Source organism: Euprymna scolopes, chromosome 5, assembly GCF_053919585.1.
Source record: "Euprymna scolopes isolate OS-2025 chromosome 5, ASM5391958v1, whole genome shotgun sequence".
In the NCBI taxonomy this organism is placed as follows: Eukaryota; Metazoa; Mollusca; class Cephalopoda; order Sepiida; family Sepiolidae; genus Euprymna; species Euprymna scolopes.
The window spans coordinates 103,838,710-103,866,497 of NC_136486.1; the positions used below are offsets into that span (position 1 = coordinate 103,838,710).

The window sequence follows — 27,788 nt, forward strand, 5'->3', positions numbered from 1 at the left end:
TGTGATTGGGGAAGGGGAGAGGGTACTTAAGCCATATTTGTCGAATGACACTTATAAAAATAAAACTACTTGATCAATTTATGTGACTTTTGGTGAACAATATTTTCATTTCCTCTCAAGTTACAGATTTTTCTTTATTTTTGTTTTTTAATATAGGGACGGTTTTAGACAAGCACTCTCCAAAATTATCATCTATACATTTTTTTTCTTTTTTTTTTTTAATTTATTTTAGGTTTGAATTATATTATAGAAATCAGAAAGCCAACTGACATGTTTTCTCAAAATAAATTATTCATCTTAAAGAATAAACACGCTTTCAACTTTAAAAAAAAAAAAAAAGTCTTCATCAGATTCTGACATTTTTTTTTCCCCCCTTTTCGTAAATCATCTTTCTCATCAGACATAAATCCCTTGTGGATAGTAGTCTGTGGAGGCGTTAATCATGGTTGGTTTAAATGTCTTGTGTTACACGTAGACATGTGGTATGATTTAACAAGATAAAACATTGGCACTTTGAAAACATTCTTTCATATTTGCATTACAGAAATTAGAAAGCCATTATTTGTATTATTCAAACCACTCTCCTCATCTTAGATGTTATTCTAACAGGTGTAAGTGACAGTCTCCAGGCGGTTAAAGGTTCAATCTTCAGTACAGGTGATACAAAGAAAATAATTAAGAATTATTAAGTCTATTACTCAGTTATGGCTGACAGAAGAAGAGCAATCTATTCCATAGATTAAATAAAGGATTCCATTTGAAATTTCATACAAATTCCTTAGTTTGACAAGTAGAAGAATGTTGCATCAAACAAAATGTGAGAACAACATTTAAGATGAGAAAAGTAGTCTGAATAATCCAAATAATAACAATCTAAATACAGTCCTTAAAAGTATGGTGGCACAGATAGTAATACTATTGATTCAGCACATGCATTATAATCTGTTAATTCTTTTTTAAATTACCTCTTAATTATTGTACTATTATCAGGCATTTAGTCATCTCATTGTGAGATATAGTCAGGCATTTAGTCATCCAACAGCGAGATAGAGCCAGGCATAATTTAAGCATCATCATCTAGTTGTAGTGTCATGGATCCTCCTATTTCTCTCACATCTACTGGCTCTATCCTTCATCATACCTACTAGGCTTCCATTTCATCCAATAGCAGGTTTAGGCATTAAATTATCCAACTGCGATAAAGTTAGAATAGTAGCATACAACTCATCCAGAAGTTCTGGACCATTTTGCATCAATGAAAGAAGTTCTACAAATGGATCCTGCAGGAACTCAAAAATCAAAGCTCCTTTTGCAAAATAAAAGTGATCAATTTTTCATGTATGAAAAGTGAATTTTTTATGATAATTGGTAATGATATTATATGGAGACATTTTTATAAACATGATATCAAAGGACGTAATATTAAAAACTGAGTAATTATAAGAGCAACTAGACTCCTGAAAAACAATTTTAAAAAAACTACTTGGTAAATATACCCGGTGAACCAAGTGCAAGAGAGATTCTAACAATTGGATTTAAAAGGGCAGTTAGAATCTTAAAAAGAGCTGTTGGAATATATGAGATAGCAGGTGAATGTCTGGCATCTGGTAGGATGCACCATCCCTAGCTTAAACAACTGATAGGAAGGGAAGAAAACCACATAATTGTAAGGATAAATTTTTAAGATTAACAATCTAGAGAATGAAATGTTTTTTGCAGACCTTTCTTTGTTCCGTAATACTTCCAGCCTTTCTTTCTCCCGCTCTTGCTGCTGCAAAACAACTCTTGCATCACGCTGCTTACGTTTCTCTTGCATTTCATTCAACCGCTTTTTGCGTTCAGCCTCCAATGCCTTACGGCGCTCCTAAACACAAAAATTAAAAATGGCAACATTAGAATATCTGAATCCTAAATGAAGTAGAAGAATATTAAAAGCAAAAAAAAAAAAAAAAAAAAATGGTTCCAAAAGTAAAATTTCATCAGTAGTTAATTCTAGAAATCTTATCTTGAGGTGGCATTCACCCCGGATCAGTTAAGCCGGCTTCTACCAATGAATTCCCTGCATCTCGCACGAAAACTGACCAAAAAATACATGAAACTAACTCATAACCTGATAGGACCCAAGTCTCTACTTCTTACAGAGAAACAAACACACAAAGTTAAAAAATTTGTCTGAAGATTTTTTTTTTTTTTTTTTTAAATAGGATTGCTTATGTACTTGTTTTAGTAGTATTTTAATAGAATGTGCTCTGATGAAATCATAGCACTTGTGTCTTCCTGGCATAAATACTCCTAACTCTACTAACAGTAAAATCACACCTCTTCACTGTTGAGGGCCGTAGATGTCAGAAAACCTTCTACTCTAATAGTTTCTTCCTCCAGACTGCTCGACTTTGGAATTCCTACGATGTCTCCTACTTCCCTGACTGTACTAACCTGCTAAAGTTTAAACGTAACATGAACAGACATCTCGCTGCTCAACTCTAAACAGTCCCCTGTTAGACACGACTTCAAATAGTAGTTCTTATGAGCAAGTGGTAATATGCCTTGTTTAGAGTACAAAAGAGTCGAAATAAAATTAAAAAATTAAAAATTTAATGTGACAATAAGTGTATTGTGATAGTGAGTGGGGGGGGGGGGGAATGGACAGTTGTATTGCAAGTTGCATCAAATATTAACTTATTTAATGTCAGGGGGGTTAGGGCATAAACGAGGTTAAATTTCATTGGTTAATCTGTGGTGTGTATTGGACAATTGTTTTTTATGGAAGTTGCTCCAGACAAGGCATTAAGCCACTTGATGAAAGGAGCTAAATCGAACAAAATTGGTATAATAACAAAAGAGGAGAGAACAGTCGGACCACTTCAAAACAAGGTAGTTTTTTTTAACTGACACTGGAATCGCAATAAGGAATGGAGAGGGCCTTTCTGAGAAAATATATTTCAAAGAATCAAGATTTGAACACAAATAGTAACTGTCCCAAACCTCTGCAATCTTAGAAAAGGAGCTTTCGTGTATAATTTGGGATTTTTCCAGATACAGTGGCATTTCGAGTTTAAGCCTTTCTCAAGCAGAGCAATAATGAATTCCAGCAAACAGGCATCTTGTAGCATACCTTGTTCAAGATTCTGATGAGTGAGGGACAAAGATCAATAACCTGATTTTCATTGATTCCCTCATCTTTTATTAGTAATCAAAAGCAAATACAAGTCTAACAAAAATTGATGATCAAACACTTCTTTTAATCATAGCAAAAGTCACAAGAAGGAACTTAAAAATCCTGTTACTACACGATTAATTAACTGAGCATGCCATCAATTTATTTGTTTACGTTGCATCTGCTGGTGATAATCTCAAAATAAAGGGAGACTATCTTATTTTGATTTAATTTAATCCTAGTTATGGCTTCAGAGGCAAAGTCAAATATGGCAATCATGTTTAACTTAAACACTCATTTCATTCTCATCAAAGAAAAAGGTGAACTGCTGTCATTAAGAGATGACGAGCAACTGTTACAACTGCTGCTTTTAAAGAACGAGAAGCAGGGAGTCAATTCTGCTGTTAAATACAGAGAGAAATACACAACCATTATTTTGCCACTACTGCTACTACTAACATGACAATGAAGAGCTATTAAATCACATGGCGATATCTGTTGGAGCTTATAGTCCTACAGGAATCAATTCTTTGATTTCAACAGATTATCTGGAAAGACCAGTCTATTTTTCATCAAGTAAAAAAATGAACTGCTTAAAAGCTCCTAGCAATTCATAGTAGGTGTATAATTAGTGGGTTAGTGTGCTGCTAAAATATTATCTACAATATAAATCTCAGCTGTGTTTAAATGTATGTATATTTGTATGTCTGCCTAAAACTTTCAACAGTGGCGACGGATTTTCACGAGATTGGTAACGTTTTGAAGATCGACCCTTCGGACAACAAATATCGAAAAATTGGCTAAAAACATTAATTCCTTCACCCTCAACTGGCACTTTTCTACAGAAAGGGATCGCTTTTTTCGCCAATATTTTCGAAAGTCATCCCCTCTTTTCGATTGACTAGCCTTAATTTAAACCTTTGCCACTTCCGGTTTGGCGATGGACACAACAAAAAAGATGTCACTTTTCTTTTTTTTTTTCACATTCTTTTCCTCCTTTGCGGGACAGGTTCGAGCCTACTATTTTTTATTTTATTTTTTTTTTTTGCTCAACACTCCTTCAAACACCCGGGCAATGCCGGGCACCCAGGCTAGTTAAAGTGAAATCGGATGGTCTGGCAAAACAGTTAATCCGGTAAGTTTCTGGAATCAAGGATGCTGGAAAAATCAATGTAACACAGATTATCATGATTTTCTTTAAGTATCCCTAGTAAACCAAAATCCTGTAAATATATGGGCTAAGGGTGTGCTGCTAAATTATTATTAAGGTAAAATTGGATGGTCTGGCAAAAAATGGTTAATCCGGCAATGCTGTAGAATGAAAGGCACCAAGAAATTCATGAGGCACATATTCTTTCTTTTAATTAAGAATTCTTGTAAGCATTTGGAGACATTAAAACATGAAGTACATTTCAAGTATTTTGTAGAATCATTTCAAAAACTTTTCTTCATCTATAATAGTTGTAAAAAAGAAAAATCTACTCCAAAATAATAGCACAAGTTTTATAAGAGACACTTGTTATCCAATGCATTTATCTGATTTCTTCTTCTTTCCAACAGGATTTAAAATTAAAAAAGTTTAATCAGCGATTAACTTGTACTATAGAGATATGCTATCAGAAGAGTTAGATATTTTTAGGTTAATTTAGTTAAAAAAAAAAAAAAAAAAAAAAAACAGTAAAAATGTACTAAATGGGGATTCAATATGAATGCAATCTGTACAGACTAAAATACTCGTGTATAAACAGTAAATTGGCAGTAATTTCAATCCGCAATTTAACTTTTTTTAAAGCGGCATTATCAATCTGAAATGTTAGTTGCTGTACTCTTTAGAGGCAGATGTTCCAGATTAGCCAACTAAAAATAAAAAAAATTAAAAAAATGAATGCCAGTGTAAAATTTAAGCACAGAATGCTTATTGCTGAATTGTTCCACAGCAGCCAGTCTATGCTCTACAGACTGTGTTGTAAAAAAAAAAAAAAAAAAAAGGCTCACAGTCTGAGAAGTGATAAAATCTGCACCAGGTTTCTCTGGGACTTGAAACGGCCCATTGTAGTAAATTAATCACAGTTAATGGCTGAACTGGCAAAAAATCGGAATGTGACCAAAATGACCATACAGTATGGAAAAATCTTGAGATACAGTCATATTGCAGACTGAATAACATTCTTACAGCAAAATCTAAGATTATTTGTAAAGAGAGAAGCCCCTTGCTACTCAATCACCTGAAACACTATAGTGGTACCATACGCATTTTTGTGGACGAGAAAAAGTGTGGTAGATGAAGGCTTTAACCGCAGAAACTCAAGAGTTATCACCAATGACCCTTCTGGTGTTCCTCCAGTCATGCAGAGTAAATACCCTGTCTCTGTCATAGTGTTTGGAGCTGCTGCCAGTGATAGGAAGTCATGCTTCTTCACTTCATAGAAGTGGACTTGAAGATCAATACGCCGGAATATCTGAAGATTCTGAAGGAAGTTCTCTTACCATGGATTAAGAAGAATTATGATCCCAAGGAAGTAATTTTCTGCAACTGTTCATGGGTCAAAAGCAGTGCAGACTTTCTTGAAGAGAGAGTTGCCGCTTTTTTTGGGGCACTTAAATGTCTGGCCCTTTAGCTTGTCAGATTTGAACCTCTGTGACTATTGGTCATGGGGTGATGTTGAGAAAGTCTCTAATGCTCGTCCCCATAACAGTATGGCCTCCCTGAAAACCTACATAAGGCGAGCATTCCACGCTATCAAGAAAGAGTCAGCTGTCAAGGCCTGTCATGCTTTTAGGGTTTGCATTCAGCAAGTTGTGAACCCAGAAGGTGGATGCAGAGAATAAAATGTTTGTATTTGTTTGTATTTAATAAAACAGTTGAATAATACAATTTTTTTTTTATCAAGGTTTAAAGTTTGAGATCTCAAACTACTAACTTATCATTTACACCCTGTATATTTATATATACATATATATATAATACACTAAGGCAATTTCATATTCGTACGTATGTTAGCACCCTTTAGTCGTCTTTTAAAAGATAGAATCGTACGATCGCCAAAGATGCAGTGTAAAATAATTCTATCTGATGTTATGTCAAATGTGAAACTCAAATTAAAATACATTTTCTTCAATTTTCGGCAACAATCAAAGTGTATTTCGTTAGTCAAAAATTTAAAAAGATATTGTTTATTGTTTATATTATTTGGACTACTGTTCTCATTATTTGTACAGCACGATCACATTGACACACCGGTTCTCGCCAGATCATCGAAGTTAAGCAATGTTGAGCCTGGCCAGTACCAGATGAGTGACCATTTGGGAAGGGGAGGTGCTGTATGTAGCATGAGGTAAATTACCAGGTTGAGAAACTGGCACAGTCTATCCTTTTCTGAAGGATAGATGGGACTCTCTTAAGCCATGGTAGGCACCCCGTCTAGTAATGGCATCACGATAAAAAATACCCTTGATAGGCCTGGCGAAGCAGCAAGTATTCAGCTACCGACAAGATTTGCATTTACACTACAAACTCATGTAGTGAGTTCAATCTTGGCTACGGATGTGCTGAATGGATGGATGGACTTCTCATCTTAAGTGGTATCCTTTAAACATTTCAGTGAATGCAATCTCCAACCTTCTTTAAGTGTATCTTGTCGAACTCAAGAATCTGTATGATATTTCAAACAGAACACTTTATTTAATCCACAGAAGTAGCATACTCTCATTCTGTCAGCCATGATTTGGTAGCAGTCTTAAATAATTCACAATTGTATTCTTAGTATTGCCCGAACTGAGGATTAAACCATCAATCTCCATAAGAGTGTCACTTAGAACTGAATTTCACTCGCTATTTCATCCATTAAGTTATGGGTCTTTGTAGACAAAATGAAGAAAAGATTCCTGAGTTTGAAACTATACACCTGAAGAAGGTTGGAGGTTACATCGACCAAAATGTTCAGAGAATAACACTTAAGATGAGAATAATCTCAAAGGTTAAGAAAAATTCTGAAAATACATTACCCAGAGTACTTGGGTAAGTATGTTTCATATTGAATAAAGGTGATACAATAATATTGTGGGGTCTGCACGAGACATCAATATAATGAAAATATTTTTTAAGCATGGCAGCAATATACAACAGATGAAGGATATAACTGTGGAATTTCCACAAGTCCCACTAGTATAAATAATAAAATCTTAAGATTTGTTAATCTATTGTGATACTAAAGCTGGATAAATCAGTTCTTAAAGGCTTTTTTTGTTTGTTTTTTGATGACACAAATTAAATGCTAAAATATTCTTTAGTTCTGGGACTATGTTATCTATTTGCAACCACCTGAGCTAACAACACATGCATATCAAAATTTGACAAACTAACGCAAATAAACATACAAGATACATACATACAAACATTTGCGCATGTGCAAAGGAGCGCTTTAAGTCGACAAACCTGCCAAGTTCTTTTTTTTTTAAATTTGACCCCTTAGCAGCTATTTTTCCAGCTAAAAACCAAATCAATTTTGTTCCAGAGGTCTAAATACCCCATATATCAAATTTCAAGTCAGACCAAAAATCGACCAAGTAGTTTAGTAGAGACCATTCCACAAACTGATATATATGCGTGTCTGCATATGCTAGAACTTTTTCATCCTAAATGTTACAGTATTATATTAAAAAATTGGCTAAAAACATTCATTCCTTCACCCTCAACAGCTCACTTTTTTACCGGGAGGGGTAGCAAAAAATCGTTCGTTCATGACAAGATAGCTTCTACGCATGTGTAAACACGCGCAAAAGACGTTGTCCTTTGAATTTGTTTAAATACTATAAAAACTGACCTACATTCGTTCACGCGTCCATAGCACAATGGTTAAAGTGACAGCATCGTTATCTTAAGATTGCAGGTTCGATCCGAGTTATCAGATAAATTTTGTTTTTTAACTTTTAATATTGAAACAGGGTTATTTATGCTGTTTTTTTTTTTTGCTTTTCGCTGTATTTTTTTTTTGTTTTTGTTCTTTCACTGCAACATAATAAAAATTATTAGGTTGTCTGGAAAATTTTAGCCGATTTTAGTATCAAACATATCTCCATGGAGCACAAAGTCAAAAAATATGTTAATATTTTGTATAGTTTAGCTTACAATTTACTTTTTCCTTTGACGTTAATGTCTGAGCTATGAAGACACGTTTGCTGCAAAGCTGAAAATTAAAACATAAACCAATAGCTATTACGTTATGCATGCATATTTGTAATGCCGTTGCTCAAACATCACTTGGCAAATTCCACTTTTTTAATTTTCACCTGCTAAAACCTAAATATTAAGTTTTGCATGGGTTTGAATACTCTATATATTAAATTTCATGTTTGTAGACCAAAAATTGACAGAAGTTTGGGAGGTAACATTTTTTAAACAAATATTATCTATAATATAAATCTCACCTGTCTGTTTAAATGTATGTATGTATGTTTGTATGAATGTATACATATATATATATATATATAGAAAGAGGTTTGTGTAGAATATTTGCATAAATATAATTACATGTAATAGTTAACTGAAGATGATCATCCCATAAGAAAAGCGAGTAAAAAAAAAATAATAGGGAATTAAGTAAAATGGATGTTTAAAAGAAATTAGCTAGATCTTTTGCAAATGAATGCAATTCCATGACCCATACATCACAAAGTTGTATTTTATGTTTAAATAAATAGAAAAGAGGGGTTTTTAATATGAATATCAATACACAAAAAAAAAAAAAAAAAAAAAAAATTATTGGAATATATATATATATATATATATATATATATATACACTAGCAGGGGGTACCCGGCACTGGCCAGGTGTTTGGAGGTGTGTGTGTTAAAAAGAGGTGTAAAAGAAAAAAAAAAGTTTTGGTCGGAAGGTAGGATTGAACCCAGAAGCCTTGACGCGAAGGTGGAAATGAAAGGGAAAAAAAGCTAGTTACCTAACCATCTCAGCCACAAGGGAGAGGAACTGATAAAGGCGTTATATGAAGATTTATGAAGCGAAATAAACAGGTACAAGGAAGTGGTGTGGTGTCTGACCTAGTTTTGCGCTGCAAGCCAGATCATTCACTTTCGCTTTTCGAAGACGCGGTGAGCTGATAAAATTCGGGCAAATTAAATACACACGTGACCCCCGTTGTTAAGTCATAGTTATGATTTAGACGCAATATAAAAAGTTTTAAGTATGAACAAGCCTACCCAAAAGGCCTGGGAAAAAAGCCTTTCGGGAACATACACAAAAGGCGAACATACATACATACATACACACACTTTATTTTAATTATGCTGACTATGAAGGTTTTAGCAATACACAGTTGAAGTTATGTTTGAAAAAAAAAAAAAAGGATAAAAATGCAAAAGAATGTTCACAATACGCTGCTTATAATATTTGAAGCAATCCTGTAGGGTCCAGTTGTATGGATAAAATTCAAACCAACATAATCAAGATGTTTTGGAACTTTATTTTAGTTAAAATTCATTTTTTCTGAAGCAGAAATTATAATTATATATACACATATCTCTATCTTTATTATTGTATGAAAGGAATAGTGTGTGTGTGAGTTTGTTCCCTATGGACTCGAAAACGGCTGGGCCGATTTATATGAAATTTCAGACAAATGTACTTTGTATATCTGGCAGTGTTCTTAGACAGGTTCTGTATCGGAATGTCTTCCAATAAGTATCGATAATGGGACAGGGGCTGAAGTTTAGATGACAGTTTGGGACCTATTAGGTTGGCTACTCTCTTTTGAACTCTGTCCAGGAGTGAGAGACTAGTAGCAGATGTACCAGCCCAAATGGGACAGTTTTAACATCACAAGTGCATTTGAGAAATTTTATTACCACACAAGAGCAAAACCTGGTATATAAAATCAACAGTAGGTTCTTTGATATGACAGGAGCATGTTCGAAATGAATGTTTCTGTTTAAAGCACAATTGAACCAGGATACTTGATGTTTTCATTTTAAATTCAAGCCATTATATATGAAATAATTTTATAAAATCAACAATAGGTTTTCTACAGTGTAATGTAGACTACAAATTATTGTGGAATAAGTCACTGCAGGATGGCATGTGAAGATTCCTGCGGGGAGAAACCCTAACTAAAGTAGGCAATGAATTAATTTGATTAAAAAGGGGACAATTTCACAAATTTTAATGACAATAAAAGTAGGGAGGGGGGAACATTTATTGATCCTCATTCAATCCCGGACAATGTCGGGTCTCCCTGCTAGTATATATTTTATCTAATACAAATTTTTAAAAAAAACTGAGGGAAGGGTTATTTACCTCAACTGCAGCTTCTTTTGCCAGTTTCTCTTCATGTTTTCGCTGACGTTCTTCCTGAAAATAGAATCAAGAAATTCTATAACAATGCTTTAAAAAGCGCATTTTTATTACAAGTAAAAAATTTATGAAAAGCACACAAATTACTGCAACACCATCCTAAAAAATATAAAAGGAAATACTTTTATTCACCAAATACAGACTGGGCCAAACTATTAATCAATTAAACCAACATCAATGAATATTTTTACAAACAAGGATTAATCAGAAATGTCGAAACTTTCTTAGAAAAATAAAAGATCAACCCAATATTAGGAAGATTAAATTTTGATTAAAGTTTGACAGACAATTTTGTTAGTTTCACAAGAAATTAATATAATCCATTGACAGCTTAAAAAATGTTGATCCAAAATTATCCAGAGTGATCTACCTTGGATCATATCCAAGTTATTTCCCTTGAATCATACTAACCAATGAAAAAATACACTCTCCTGTGCAGTTATTCCAAAATATAACTAAATCCCAGTAGGGAATATTCAAAGCAAGAACTCGTTTTCTTAACACAAGTAAAAACTTTCTTCCTTCCATATGCCTAGGATCAGAAGGAATCTCCTTGAACAGAATTTTTTTCCAAGAACTTCCCATCTATGGAACAGATTACCATTGGACTGTTTCCTTGAAGACTACAATATGGCAGTTTCTAAATCGAAGGTCAAATATTTGTAATAAATCTTCCCTACAAATAATCAAATATCGTTAATTCCATTTTCAGTCCTCTAAGATTCTCCATGAAACTCACAATCCATTCATCTTATTAACTCTTATCTTTGAGTCGTTTTGGCCCTGATGTTAGTCATTAATATAAACAATTATTTGTGTTCGATGCAGAGAACCTTACTAAAAAATTAGATTCGGGTTTCATATTTCTTTTAAAGAGAAAAAAAAACTAGTACCAACTGACCAGTTCTTATTAGACTTTTAACTATGTTGGAGACTGCAAACCTGTTGTAATATAAATGGTGGATTCTTTCCTCGAAAATGATGAGGGTTCACCAAGTAACCTCAATAATTCTTAAGTTTTGCGACATTGCATGTGTGCTTTCAATGCAGCAGGTGTCTTGCACACTTTCTCGTAGATGATATTCTTGCATTTATTTGTTAGTTCAAAATGTCGTCTTGAGTGGACAGCTAACACAAGTTTTATTTGAAGAATCCAGTGACACACACACAATCATTGTTTGATGGATCACTATTTGGTGGATTTTGCTCATGTTTAGCTTTAAAATGTGCATATATAAACATCGTTATAACAATTGTCATGATGATTGTATTTAAATGAATCTAGCTTAAACTTATTTCCCATTGGAAACTATGCAATTAATCAATGATTTTGTGTATATATATATATATATATATATATATATATATATATATATAAAAAAAGATGTGATGACAAAAAACTGCTTAACATTATATAAGCAATTATTAGAAAAATAAAACCTAGATTTCTTAAAATATTTATATTTTAATGTTAACTCTTTGAAATAAAATGTCATAAGAAAAATAAATTTCAGTTTGTAATCTATATTATATTTCTGTTAATGCGTATCTGTCCATTTTACTTTTTCTTGGAAACTACCAGGCCGATCTAGCTGAAATTTTGTATGGACTATTACTATGACAAGGTGCAGTGAACTAAGTATCATGGTATCCATTCAATGCACAGTTAGAGATTAATAAGGATTAGTATTTAATGCAAACATGAGCACAAATTTAACCATATTCAACCATCAATTTGACATAAAGCACTCCTAATTCAACAGGTTATAACTTTTTCCTGTTTTTAATGAGCTAAACATCTAGGTTAGTTTATACATTCTTAAAAAGCTACATTTTTAAATCAGAGACTTAGAATTAGATGAAAAATATTTTATTCATTTTTTTTTTCTTCAGATAAATAACATATATATTTATAAAGTCGGGCCATTGGTAACAGGATTAAAATGTCAAATTTATTCAAAATAAATCAATAGCTAACTAATATACTTATCCGGTGCATGTGATCAACCTTCTAGGGTTAACTAAATTTGCATAATGCTTTGCAAAAGTTAATCTCATTGAATCACAATTCGCTTTTATTGTTCATTGATTTAACTGTTGAATTTTTTTGTATTGTAGATAGAAAAGTTTTAATTTTTTGTGTGAAAAGTGTCTTACAAGTCTGTTGAAGTCAATTTTCTTTTGGAGGGTTGTGATTTAGTTCTTTGTTAATTAAAAACAAAACACCACTCTAACCTCTTCAAAATAAAAACCCTGCGACTAAGTGATTACATGTCAGTGAGTACCCACTCCTAATTTGCTTTTATTTCAATACAAAGTCAAATTTTATTGGGTGCTGGTACACTTATTGAACCATGGTATTTTTAAATAGTATTTTCAAATTTAAGTTTTACAATATCTTTTTTTTTTTAAATTAAATTGTTAGGTGAAAGTACAGAATAGTACAAAACACCCTCCTCTCCCCATCTTAAGAATGGCTTTCTAAATGTTATTTCAGCACAGTTCAATAAGTGCTCCAGTACCTTTTATTGTATTTTAGCTTATGCGTTAAAAATAATTTTATTCCTTAGTTAAATTTTAAATTAAAAACAAAGCTCTCCCCCAGCACATGCATACACTGCGACCAAATAAATAAATGCTAATTTGTATTATTCAAACTAGTATTCACATCTTTCTTATCTTCCAAATTGTGACCATAACAACAAAGTTATGTTCCTGAATTTTTTTAGATGAAAATTGGTTCTTCAGATTATTATTCTTATTTTTAGTGTTATTTTCACAACATTTTTAGTGTTATTTTCACAACATTTTTAGTGTTATTTTCACAACATTTTTAGTGTTATTTTCACAACATTTCATTGAATGTAATTATCTTTTTTTTCTTCTTTTTTTTCAGGTATATCTTGTCGAACTCTGAAATGTATGGTCTAGTGGATAAAGTACTTGGTAAAATTCAGTTGCGGTTCAATCAAGCAATGCTCAAAATTCATGGCTGATGGAACAAGAGCAGGCTGATCCCATGGATTAAATAAAAGGTTCCGTTCAACACAAAGATTCCAGAATTTGACAAGATACACTTAAAGGTCAGAGGTTACATTGATCAAAACTTTATGAAAATAATACTAAGAATTAGAACAATAATCCAAAGAATCCAAATAAACAAAAAGTAAATATAACGCTGAATTAACGACCAAAATGAAGGATATAAATATAAGACAATAAATCCGATTAAAATTCATTTTTATATTTTTTTAAATTCAAATGATTGTATTGTTTTTTTTTTGGGGGGGGGGGGTTTAAAGTAATGTTTTGACTGCCACAGATTAAATTGAAACTCGTTTGCTTCTAATTGTTTTAACTTAAAATCAATTTTAAAGTTTGTAAAGAAATGAAAAAGTTTGAAAAAGAAAGCAAAAGCAATACATGCAAGTTTTGTATTGAATAAAAATAAAAAGCAAAATAAAATTAAAACACACAAACAAAATGAAACCAATTGTTTTGTTTAGTATCAAACAAGAATTATTAATTATAATTATTGAATACAAATTGAAAATTATTTCATTCTTGTTACTGTATTTATATACAAATTTTAAGTTCATATAACAACGAGAAGTGTAGAGGATTTAATTATATACATTAAAAAAAAAATTGATAATCTTTGTTGTTAGCTCTCATCCTGTCAACATAAAAATAAGATTCTATTTGTTTGTTTGTTTGTAAATACTCTGGAAATATATGGGTGAAAAATAGACTTTAATATGAGAGTTCACTTTGCCACATTGCTTATGACAGAACAAGTAATTATTGTATTTCCAAAATGGCTACAATTCCCCCCCCCCCCAGACAATTAGCGTGTTTTTTTCGACTTTTCCTCTCTGTATAGAGTCAGCAAAAAAGGAAAAAGAAAAAGAAAAAGAAAAATAACGGTACCCTTTAAAAACGTGTTTCCTTCATTAAACCCAACATTAACTATTACTACTACTACTACTACTATTATTATTATTACTACTATTTTTTTATTTTTTTTTTTTTTAAACTCATGTTCACCCTTTACAAAGCATATCGCCACTCGGACGTAAGGGGCTATTTGGGGCCACGTCTAGGAAAGATTAACAAGATATTTGTTTATGTTACATTTAAACTTCTGTATATCAGTACATCCAGGAAAACAGGCAGCAGGAAGAGAATTCCAAAGTCTAGTTGTTCGAGGGAAGAAACTATTAGAATAGAAAGCTTTCTGGCATTTACAGACAACAGTGAAGGGGTGAGATCTTATTAAGCTGGTTTGTCGGGGATATGTACATCGAGGGAGTACAAGTGAACAAGCTCATCAGAACACATTCCATTAAAATATTTGTAAAACAGGCACAGTGATGCAACATTGCGGCGATGAGACAGAGGCTGAAGCTTAGTTGATGAAGTGAGACCGATTAAATTGACAACTCTTTTTTGGACTAGTGGTAGATGCACCAGACCAGATGTGACAACAATACTCCATGCATGGTAAAGGTACAGGATACTCTCAGGCGTGAGTAGTCTTCTAGCTCGATAGAGGGAACCCATCTTCTTTGCAGCAGCCTTTGCAATGTCCTCTGTATTTGCTCCAGTTCATATTGCCTGTAAATGTTAGGTCGAGAAGTTTGAAGGTAGAATTCTCGGGTAGGGTGCTATTTGTCATGGATATAGGGGGATGGAGAGGCGTCTTATAATTATTAAAGAAGAGCAGCTTAGTTTTATTAGCATTAAATGTTGCCATTTGCATCCACATACGATTCTACCAGTACTTAATGGAAGTTTTCACATAGGCTATCAAAAATTTCTCTTTGAGAACAACCTGTGGTGTTAACTGGAGTCTGGCTGACCAAGTCTCCTCTGAATTATATTTTTATTATTATTTCATAATAGTCTTAACTTCTTAATTGGATTTTTTTTTTTTTCTTGAAAACCAGATCAATTCCTTTGATTTTAGACATTCAAGCTGTACCTTAACACTTACCGTTCCTAACGGGAAAGCCTTCTGCAAAATTGGAAAAGAAATTGTCTCGTCAACCTGATTAAGTCATTTATGGTGACTTTTGTTATGGTCCCAAGTGTTCCCATTACAATGGGAATCACGCTGACTTCTTTAAATTGTCATAGTCTAATTCCCACATTATTTAAAGAAAATAACTTTTAAAAGGATGTAATGAAATTAAATGTGTGAAAAAAAAAAAAAAAAAAAAAGCAATGCATGCAAGTTTTGTACTGAATAAAAAACCAAGCAAAACAAAATTGAAACACAAACAAAATTAAATCAACTAATTTTGTTTCAAAGAACTATTAATTATAATTACATTAATATAATTATAATTATTGAAAACAAATTACCCAAGATTTACTAATATTTTTTTTATTATAAAAAAAACTTTGCTTTTGTCTTTCTCAACATTGACTCATTTTTTTTTTTTTTTACATTGTGATAGCCTTCTATGACTCTTCTGCATACATACTATACATAATGATTCAAGCAAACTATACTGCCTATTTTTTTTTTTAATATCTATTTTATCTTTTTAACTGTACTGAATTTTTAAATACAATTTAAAAGCGAATTTTATTTATTTTACAAATACATTCTGAAAAAAATTGTTTTTATGAAACAATGTGTAATTTTCTGCCTTCCCACGAGGGCTGGATTTGACATAAGGTTGGTTCAGTGTGGGAGGTATCGAACTCCACTCAAAATGTATGCTTTGGATACAACAAAAATTAAAATTGCTATAGTCAAAAAGGATACCTCATCCGTCTGAGGAAAGGGCAGATACTACACATTGACTGTCATCCCAAAGGTCAGATAATATACACTAAAGCGACGAAACACTGGTTTAATTTATGTACAAGCAAGATTCATGAAAATTTCATAACTAATAAAAATTATTTTATTTTATGATCATTTTTGTAGTTCTTAACAGTTTTTGAAATTCCCATCAGTAGAATTAAAGGGGAGTAACTATACAATTAAGGAGTTACTTCCCTTCACTAGTTATAAGCATACAGAATATTTGTAATTTCATGTTTATTATGGATATTGCATGGCCATCAACTGAGGATTTTTCCGTCGGCAACAAAACCAGCAGAGTCTAGATCATTTTTGAGATGATTTGCTCCCGGTTGACTGAGGTATTCTCTGGCTCTGTGCAGTTTTAAGAAGTGCATCCTCCACTTCATTCTTTGAGAAGGGGTTCAATCGCCTAGGGCGCCTCTACCAGGAAATGCTGCTAGAACTGCACAAACATTTTTTTCAGGCCAGAATGCTTTATCTCGAGGGTGCTGACTTTTCAACCCTTGTGTCACATAATCTCACCATAAGAGAGAGAGAGAGAAATAATATCAGTATAGATTCCCTGCTCAGGCACCCTTAAGGAGGGTATTTATTAAATATTAAGATTGAAAGGATATATATATATATATATATATATATATATATATATATATATATATATATATATATATATATATACACATAGGGTGTCACAAAAGAAGCTGATGGTTAAAAAAAAAAAATTCATAACTTTCTTAATTTTTTATATTTTTATTTTATTTTTTCAGATCATCTAGAGTAACCCTTCCAAGGTCATCATGAGGAGCGAATATTTATCGTAGAGTCGTATTTTCGGTTGAATGAGTCAATATCAGAAAATCAAAGAGAATTTCGATGAAACTTCAACACAAGAATTCCCCTACTTCCAATGTAATAAAAGCTACATTGGCTTGATTTCATGAGCAAGGATCTGTATGTGACCTCCCTAAATCTGGTCGACCCCGTACGGCAAGAAGTGATGAAAATCGTCAGAGATTAGCAGAGAGTGTGGCCGAGGATCCATCCACATCAGTAAGAAGGAGTCCAAGTCAAATTGGGGTCTCTCGATCAATGTGGTTCCAGCAGGATGGTGCAACGGCGCATACAGCATGAGAAACATTAAATCTGCTCCAGAACATATTCGGCAACTGAATAATTTCTCGCGGTTGTGAGACAAATTGGCCACCCTGCTTGCCAGATCTCACATGTGCAGATTTCTTCCTTTGGGGTTACCTCAAAGTGCGGGTATACGTAAACAAACCAGCCACAATAAATGCCCTTAAAAACAATATAGAGGAAGAAATTAGGGCCATAAGCCCTGAAACATTAAGTGATGTGCTGAACAATGCCCTGCATAGAGCACAAGAGTGTGAAAATGAAAATGGTGGACATTTGAGTAACATCATTTTTCATAACTAAAATTAGACCTTGTGAAAAACATACCCTCGATTAGGTTGTATAAATAAAATTAGAATAAATAGACTATGATATCTTACTATATCTTAAAATATCACGGAGAGGCTCATCTACCTACATATGCAAATTGGTACGCATAACTTAAATATTGAGGAAGTTAATCAAATTTTAAATCCGTCAGCTTCATTTGGGACACCCTGTATATAATTATTACTATAATTATTTACAAGAAAAAAATTTTAATAGCAACTCCAGGGTTCAAGCTTCTCTAGATTTGCCCAAGTGAGTCAACATTCAAGTATATGTATTTGAAAGTAAACCAACTATTTAGTAATGCAATTTAAAATTCATTTAATTCTGTATTTCTGTTACAAACATCACCATTAAATTTACACATGCCACCTCTCACTTTCTATTCCTACTCGTGTTTCTTGTCAGAAAGCAGTAAAGACTTTTAGAGTAATAATTTGGCACCTTTTGGTGAACGTGCGGTGTCTAAATTAAAAAAAAAAATTTTGTTTTTCTTCTGTTGAATATAAGTGAACATTATTTTAACCTTAACTCGATTCGTTATTATCAACAATTTTTTATGAATTGCCTTAAAACGAAGCATGGAACTACAGGATAACCATTTAACAAGTTGTGGTTACGTTGAACGTATCATTCTGCAAAAGAAAACAGTACTTGATTTTTTTAGAGTTCCATAAGCCGTCTTCTATGGAAAAAGAAATTCTCACAATTTAACTGAAATATATTCGTGTATGAAGAAAGAAAAGAAAAACAAAGAAAAAAAAGCGAGAAAGTAAAAATGAATGAAATAAAATTATTAGGGTTTGGAGATCTGAGTCCTAATCATTGATAATCAATAAGTAATTATAAGTACCACAACTACCTTTACTAATACTACTACTAGAAATATGTACAAAATAAATAAGACCAGGCTGGCTTGTAACAAGCCTCCCAATCATTTCAGCAATTAAATTAATAAGTCGATATTTATGTATATCTCTCTCTCTAACCCCTTTACTACCCTTTTTTAAACAAGCTTTTTTAACCTCAAAATTGACTTAGAACTTCAAAAAACATATTTAACCATTTTTTTAAATTTGGCCCTATTTTCGATTATTTACATAAATGTTATCATATTTGCTAATAATTATTAAAGAAAACGTTATAAGTAATTTATCTATTTTCAAATAGCCATTTTACATTTTTAATACTTTCAAATTTCCTAACTTCTAAATTTATAAATAAAATTCATTTTTTTTTTTTTTTTAATTTTTATCATTTTTTTCCTTTCCACTCAAAGTTAAAATAAGATTATAGATTAAAATAAGAAATGTCCAAACTGGCATCATCCATATAACGTAATACTAAAACTACAAGGATCTTGTTTAACAGAACAAGAGATCAGAGATTAATCTCCCTTGACAATACATTAATTGATGTAAATAGATTTCTTTGATCGTGTAGTGAACTACTACTATGATGCTGCTACGGTATGCTTCCCTTATTTCTCTCTTTCTCCCTACTCTTCTACTTTTTCCTTCCTTCCTTCTCTCAACGTCACCAGAGGTTTCAGCCAATCGGAATAGAGGACTGTCTTGGAGGGAGATACAAAGAAGAAATCTGTCTCAGACATGCGGAAATGATAAAAGCATCAACACACGACGGACCAGTTTCCCTGGGTAAAGACTTTGTATCTCCCTACAAGATGGTCCTCTATTCAGATTGGCTGAAACCTCTGGTGACGTTGAGAGAAGAAAGGAAGGGAAAAGTAGAAGAGTAGGGAGAAAGAGAGAAATAAGGGAAGCATACCATAGCAGCATCATAGTAGTAGTTCACTACAATCTTATACTGAGGACACACACAGACATGTCTTGTTTTGAGAATATGTTTACTATTTCTCCACGTGCATATTTACTATTATTAATAGCGATTTGGTATCTGTCTGAAGCTGAAACTATACTAACACTTATTAACTAGACTACCTTTAATGTTCAATGTAGTTTACTATTTCAACCTAACATACTCTAACTCTATAGCAGCTAAAGTTTTTTAAATTTATTTTTTGAAGGGGGGGAGGGTAGGGTAGATTTGTTCCATTGTATTTTGACTATTTATTCTCCACAGCATTATCATCTTTTTTTTTGGGGGGGGGGCTAGTGTAGTATATGTTTAGTTACCATGATACCATCCTTTACATCTTGGGGGGGGGGGCTAGTACATGTTCTGCTGTCATGAGATTTTTCCAGAGATTGTTTTTTTTTGGAGGAGATGGAGTAGAATAGATAAATACACACACATCACATATTTAAAAATGTCAATAAAGGTCGAACTGTGATAATCAAAATAAGTGACGCCCAAAGAAGCATTACGAAATAAATATTGCTGTCCATTAGAAATCGATTCTGTGCAAAATTTATACAAACTGTTATTGTCTACTCAGGTGGGGGTTATTTCTGATATAATGAATCAGAAAAAGCAATCGTATAGTCTAGCAAAGTGACTGAAATCTTATATTCATAATGTCTATAACACACACATACTATGATGCAGAGTGAGAGAGAAAGAGAGGGAAGTGTTGAAACTAAAATATAACAAAATGCAAATTGAGAAAGTAACATGCATATATATATATAAATAAACAGGAGAATGTCAAGTACAATGTGACAATATACAACATAATAGGTCCTTCGTGCATAGGAAACGTAAACTGATGTGCATTGTGTAATTGCAGAGGTGCATATATATATATATATATATATATATATATATATATACAGGGTCATCCATAAGTCACACACCAAAGAATTAAGTGATGTGAAACCGTAAAATTTGCGGGGCAAAATATATTTTCTTTTCTTTGGGTATAAGATGCATCTTCTTTTATGATTGTATCAGCATGTACAACGTGTTTTTCAGTTTATTGGTTAAGTTTGGTTTTAATAAATAACGTTTATTACTATCAGAATTATTTCAAATCCTTTGGTGCACGACTTACGGCCCACCCTGTATATATATATATATATAAGTTTTGTGGTTAAATTTTAAATTCTGAAAAAAACAACATATAGAGACATTCGATTTAAGAATTCATTGTTTGACAAAAGGAATATATAGAAGGGGTTATTTTAATTTCCTTATATAAATAAAAATGACATCAATCTCATTCTGCATATGAAAATAAATAAATATATATATATATATATATATATATATATATATATATATTGTATCATTGTAGTTTATTAGATGTAAATCCACTGAAACTTCAGTGTTTATCAAAAAGTGCTAAATGACAAGCAGAATATAAGTATAGTATATTTATTTATACAAGCATTACTGACTACATATGTGCATACATATTTTTCTGTAACTCATTTAGAGAAGCGGTGTATTTAGCCCCCCTTTTTTCTTTTTGATTAGGCCTAAAGATGATGCTTCTCTAAAGAAGTTGCAGCAGAAACATATACATATGTAGCCAATAATGTTTGTATAAAAAAATATACTATAATTATATAACATGAATAATTGGAATCAAACTTACAGGAGTAAAAGATATCCCTGTCTACATAGAAAGGTTGATAGAAAAAAAGAGTGTTTCGAGCCTAAACGTAATCTTTTATTAATCTCCAATCATTAATATGGATGTAATATATGTACAATGAGCAGAAATAAGGTTGTTTTTTTTCTTTATATATATGCATACATTACTCCTTATTATAGAGTTTTGGGTTGCTCCATCAACAAATCAATGATTATACGCAGTGTCCCATGGGAAAATATTTATATTACAAATGAGTAATTTTTTTTTTGCATAGTTTTTTATTTAAGTTGTTCAAAAAAATATAAACACAGCCTTTGACTCACTTTATGCTCAATGAAGAAATGTTTAATTCTGAAATCTGCTAACATTTTCCAGACAACCTAATAATTTTTATTATACTGTAGTGGAAGTGGTCTATTTGTTAGTAACATGAAACCGCTGGCTCAGCAAGCTGTGTTTTGCCCTTAGTTCAGTGCAGCAACTATGGTCTATAGTCTTAAAAAAAACTAAAAAAAAATAACACTACACTAGGCATTCCATGTTCATTCAAAAGTTACTGGAAACATGCTGAGATCAACAAAGAAGATCTGGTGTTATTTCAGAGTTTGTGACTGTGAATATCAGCAATGTCAGCTCAAATGTCTTCTCATGCAAGAACCTTTTCACCAGATTTTCATTGTCCCTCCTAGAACAGAAGAATGTGTTGTGTTATGTTGTTTTCAGTACAATAGGCAAACACATTATGTAATAAATATTTGGACGATTTTGTAATATCGATTTTTCCCCTTGGATCCAAACTTACAGGACAATCTATACATGTTTTATATGTGCAATAGCAAGGCATCATAATACTGACCTGTGCAGGTAATATAATTTTAAAAAATGTAATTGTTTAACAGGAAAAAAAAAAAAAAAAAAAAAAAAAGCAGCGTTGAATCAATTTTTTTTTTTTAATAAAAAAAAAAATGTTAAAATAAAAAACTATTTAAAGTGTTAGCTAGGTTATGTTTCTCAATTTTAAGATAAAAATAAAAAAAGTAAAATAGCTGCCAATTTTTTTTTAATGCCTAAAAATCTAAAATCCAATATTTTTTTTTTTTTAATTTCTGTGTTCTTGCTAATCAAGAAAAGATCTCATTTATTTATTTAATTCTTATCGTTATTTATATATTTGTACTGTTTTAAGTGTTGTACTCTTTAGCCTTTTTCACAATATAACAAGGAGTTCAGTTGTTTTTAAATATAGCGGATAAGGAAAATTTTTATTTTTTGCAAAAAGACCAATCATTTGGTTTTTAAATGGCCATTCTTTGCACAAACTAGGTGATTGTACAACTGTTTTTTTTTCTTTCTTTTTTTTTTATCTACTTGAAATGAACCCTTTGTTTTTTCCCCCAAGTAATAACCCTTTACATCCGAGTGGCACTGTATCTTGTTTTGAGTGAAAAAGCAAATAAAAAAATGGGCTATTTGCACGTTTTGGTTGATGTAACCTCTGACCTTCAGGTATCTCCTATGAAACTGATTTACTGGAGATGATGTGAATTTTCTAAGATAATTGATATTAGGTTTCTGAATTTTTTCAATGCGGATTAATAATGTGTATTATTTGATTTATTCGGACTACTCTTATTGAGTGTTATTCGCACAATGTTTGGGTCACTGTAACCTTCAACCTTTTTAAGATGTATCTTTTCAAACTCTATAACTTCATGTCGAACTAGAGAATCCACAACGACCTGTGGTGTGGTGGATAATGTACTTGGTAAAACTTCAGTTGTAAGTTACACTCTTCTGGAGGTTGAAGGTTCAATCCTCAGTGCAGGCAACATTAAAAATACAATTGCGAATTGTTTAGGACTTCCACCTAGTCATGGCTGACGGAATGTGTGCATGCTACCCACGTGGATTAAATGAAGGGTTCTGTTTAAAATTCCATGCAGATTTCAGAGTGTGACAGAAAGATTCACCAAGTATCATCTAAGTTTCATAGGATATGTACCTGAAGTTCAGAGGTTACATCAACCAAAATGTTGTACAAATAACACTTTTTTTTTTTTTTTTTACTGCTTTTTCACCCCAAACAAGGCATAGTGCCACTTGGATATAAAGGGTTACTACTTGGGACAAAATTTTGTAAGGACACTATGTCGGGAGTGGAGTAGCAAGTGGAGTAGCAAGATGTCTTTTCACATTACACTTGAACATTTCAGTACAGTCAAGGAAGCAGGAACATGGGAGAGATTTCTAAAGTCTAGCAGTTCGAGGAAAGAAACTATTTAAGTCGAAGGCTTTCCAGCATCTAGGAATCTTTACAGTGTAGGGGTTTGATGCTTGTTGGATTAGGAAGAATTTACATCGAGGGGGTACAGGGGCTTGAAGTTCGAATCACCTTCCATTAAAATACTTGTAAAATAGGCACAGAAATGCAGCATTTTGTCAATGGGATTACACTATAGACTGGAGATCTTTCTGTATGGTTTAAGCCACTTCCTTACAAGTTTGAAGTTTTTATGTACTTTACATAGTAACTAATAAGAATCACAAGAAGTTAATTGATAAATTTGACAATTATAAACAAATTCCTACGGAAGAAGAAATAAGTAACTTTGAATAAATATGGGTGGACGTATATTGCAAGGAGTCATTATAATGCAATATTTTTTAAAGAGAGAATTTGTACTTTGGCCAGGGTTAGAATTCTTTCAAGATGAAATTTTCTAAGAGTAATGACAGCAAAGTGCTAGCAGTTAAAATGATATTTGCTGACTGATTGTAAATCTTGATTCCAGTCAGAGACTTTAAATGTTGGTATAGGGACGGGCATGATTTCAATTTTTTTTTTTTTTTAATAGGAGGTCACCACTTATTAAGGCACAAAAGCCAGTCAAGGATAAGGGTTAATGTCAAGTAGCTCATGAGATAACACTGTGATGATCTGTAATGATGGGACTTGGGTAGCGTTTGATTATTTAAAAGGACAATCAACAAAAACTTGTTTAGATTAGACTTGAAATTGACTATACAAAAATATTAACACATTTTTTGACTTTGTGCTCCATGGAGAAACGCTTGGTTCTGAAATCGGCTAAAATTTTCCAGACAACCTAATAATTTTTATTATGTTGCAGTGAAAGTGGTCTATTTGTTAGTTATCATGAAACCGTTGGCTCAGCAAGCCATTTCGATTTTCATGAGAGAATAATGAAAAATAAATTACTTGTCCAGATCTTGTTTCAGAGGTGTAGAGTTGTCTGCAAAATAGCAGCCAGCTGAGCGTTTAAAAAAAAAAAAAAAAAAAAAACTACACAGATCCCTGCCCCAAAAATGCTCACACTGATATTGAAGAAGGCAGGGGAGATAACTGAATACAATCTGATTACAAAGTCTGTTTTTAAGAAACATGATTTGGTGTATTTAGTTTAAAATTTATCCTTATTAAATAATTCCCACCTTCTCTCTCTTTCCACCACAATCATTGTGATACACAAATCTACAATTGAACAAAACATAAGTCTAAGCACAATCATAAAGTATCTGGACAAAGCAGTTACATCATCCAAGGAAACCCATGATGACAGTACAGATGCCTGCTGAGGATACCTTTCCTATGTAACTGAAGAATTAGGCTATGAAATTCAAGCAGGATAGGAACAGCACAGGATATCACCTCCTATGCAAGCTATCTAAAAAGCTTAATCACACCTATTTAAGTTGATTCCAACTTTTGGATGACATATCTTACTTCCAAGCAGATTGCTAACTTGTAATGGCATTCACCTGGAGTGTGTCAAGCCGGCTCAAAAAGAGCTCACTGCATTCAACATCAAGACAGTACATCTATGAACTTTGTACGTTCACTGCACCGGTCATGATCTCCCCACATTTTGTCGGCACTGTCAGAGCAGCGACAAAGAATTTTCCATCCAAAACAAAATCCACAAGCCCAGTTTATAAATAAACTAACGGTTGGTGCCCTGCATTGCCCGGTCATAAAATATGCTTAAATATATTTTAATTCATGCAAATTTCATATATATTATTACAGGGCCAATTCTCTATTGCATATTATACATTTCAAAGTTTAAAAAAAAAATTTTTAATTTAAAATACAATAAAAAACTATTAAAAGAAACAAATTAAAAAAAAAAAAAAAAAAATTGACTTGGGCGCTATCAGCTAGAATCAAAACCAAAACAATTCGCATTCCAGCCGCAGTCACTACTGTTTGAGCTAACCTGGCAGATAGATAAGAAAGTTATAAAATTAAACCCCTTTTAGCTATGATTAGTTTAATGCATGTGCAAATAATAGAAATGATCATTTGGTAATGTCGCTACATAAAGTTTGCAGGTGATATGAGAAAAATAAGGCATTAAAAAGGTTTCTTATCTTGTGTCATTTTGTATAAACATTTAATTTATTTTATCCATCGAAACTCGAGAAATTCATGATTAAAGCTTGTAAACATTCAATGAATAAAAAAAATCAATATGACAGTCCAGTTGCCCATACGGAGACTGATAAGTAGCCTTGACCTTGTGATCAAGAACTAAGATTGAGTCAAATGGAACAAAATGACAGGACTTCGGTAAATCTGTGTAGCTCGTATCTTTATGAATTTATGTGGAGAGAGAGTGAGTGACACAAATTCAACAAAATCCTTTGCTGCATTTCATGACAATTGAAACAACTTGTATTTTTACTTATGTAGAATAAATTTTTCTTTGATATTTTAGAATGACAAATAATTTAAACAACTTTTATTTTTAAGTAAAAGTTTAGTTTTAATTCAAAATGAAAATTTATGTAGAATAAATGCATATGATGCAACAAAGAATTTCGATGAATTTATTTGTGCGACTCACTCTACACATAAATTTATAAAGATACAAACAGATTTACAGACGTCCTGTTGATTTGCTCCGTTTGACTCAATCTTGAGTTTTTGATCGCAAGGTCAAGGCTGCATATTGATCAGCGAGTGGCAACTGGAAGCCATGTTGATTTTTTTTTTTATTTATTGAATGTTTCCACACTTTAACTGTGCATTTCTTGAGTTTCAACGAGTAAAATAAATTAACTTTTCACTCAAAATGACTCCACATGTAATAACATTTAAAATAAGAAATACTTTTAATACTTCATTTTTTTCATATCACCTGCAAACCTTATGGAGCGACATTACCAAGCATTTTGCATTTCAACTTACCAACTTCTATGCACGTTATTCATCCATCCAAACAAAGATTTTACTCGTTACAAACCGTACTTCGTGTATGATTTACTATTTTCCGTTAATTTCAGTGTTTTGTGACCAGTAATTTAAGAGTTTATTGGTTAATTATTCACACATAGACACACAAATACATCTACTGTTTTACTTATACAGATGAAGATGATAACGTTTAATATTTTGGATAAGTGGCATTCACTTCCTAAGGTTGAATGGTAAACTTGCAGAATGAGATGTTTTGCCTGATCAGTCTGAAACACACAGGCCTCCTTGACATAATCCTTCAGCTAAAAGTCCCCAAGTGACCCAACCAGCCCGGAGAGGCACACTACCTGAACTGCTAGCAGTCCTCAGGAAAACCAACCACCCAGTTTTCGTGAGACACCCACTCTGATCAACAGCTGTGTGCTTAGCATATTTCCGTCAAGTGCAAGGATGTTGAAACTCCAAGGAGTGTATGCATCGGAAACCATGGCTTTTAGTTGGTTGTTTCTGCATCTCTTGATAACCTGTGACATAAATGAGTATATAACCTGTCGAAAATCACAAATACTAACCTACAAATAGGAAGAACTGTATAATCTGATGATTCTACAAACGCTCCAGTCTGCACACGCATATCACTAGGTATTAAGTCTAATCTAGTTCACTTTTTTAACAGAGAATTTGTTTGGTTGGTTGTTTTTGTTTTACGGCATATCAACCCTTTTCGGGTTATTTAATGTCGAATCCAAAGATTTTGAAGAAAAAATTCTTTTAATAGAATATATTTGTTGTTTTCATGTCGGTTTCTATTTAACCCATAGTTGGGACCCTAACAGGTACTACCACTCCAGGTCAGAGTGGACCTGGGAGCAATGGTAATTAAAGGGTGGCTCCACACTCCCCAAAGCCCACAAGGTGGGGCCTCACTACTGGATATAGTTTAAGGTCATATCCAGGACCCCCATTGAGGGACTTTTACCCTCAGCGCATTCTAATGCCCCACCGACAGGGCCGAGAGAATTTGGAGATGCATGAGCTGTTTGCCAGCATCACGAGGAAATTTATCACATCTGTCAATATCCTATAGCTGCTATTAGCTCATGAATGGAATATTTTCACATCTGGCTTGGTGCACAAATGTCTACTCTCTCTCTCACTCTGATGAGCTCCCTAGAACCTCTAATCTAATAGGCCCCAGAGTCTACCAAGCTTAAACCTTTGTCTCATTGCTACAATGTTGCT

At 32.7% G+C, this 27,788-nt stretch overlaps 1 protein-coding gene across 10 annotated transcripts in view; it reads right to left on the minus strand.

Annotated features, from left to right (window-relative positions):
• The window catches only part of LOC145276941 (S phase cyclin A-associated protein in the endoplasmic reticulum-like), a 559,542-nt gene that overhangs the window by 191,294 nt on the left and 340,460 nt on the right, over positions 1 to 27,788 (minus strand). For all 10 annotated transcript variants that reach the window (XM_080128440.1, XM_080128441.1, XM_080128445.1 and 7 more), the window contains 2 exons: positions 10,464 to 10,517; positions 1,722 to 1,864 (listed from right to left, as the gene is read on the minus strand). In XM_080128440.1, coding sequence (XP_079984566.1) covers positions 1,722 to 1,864; positions 10,464 to 10,517 — 197 coding nt within the window. The remainder of the gene's footprint in view (positions 1 to 1,721; positions 1,865 to 10,463; positions 10,518 to 27,788) is intronic.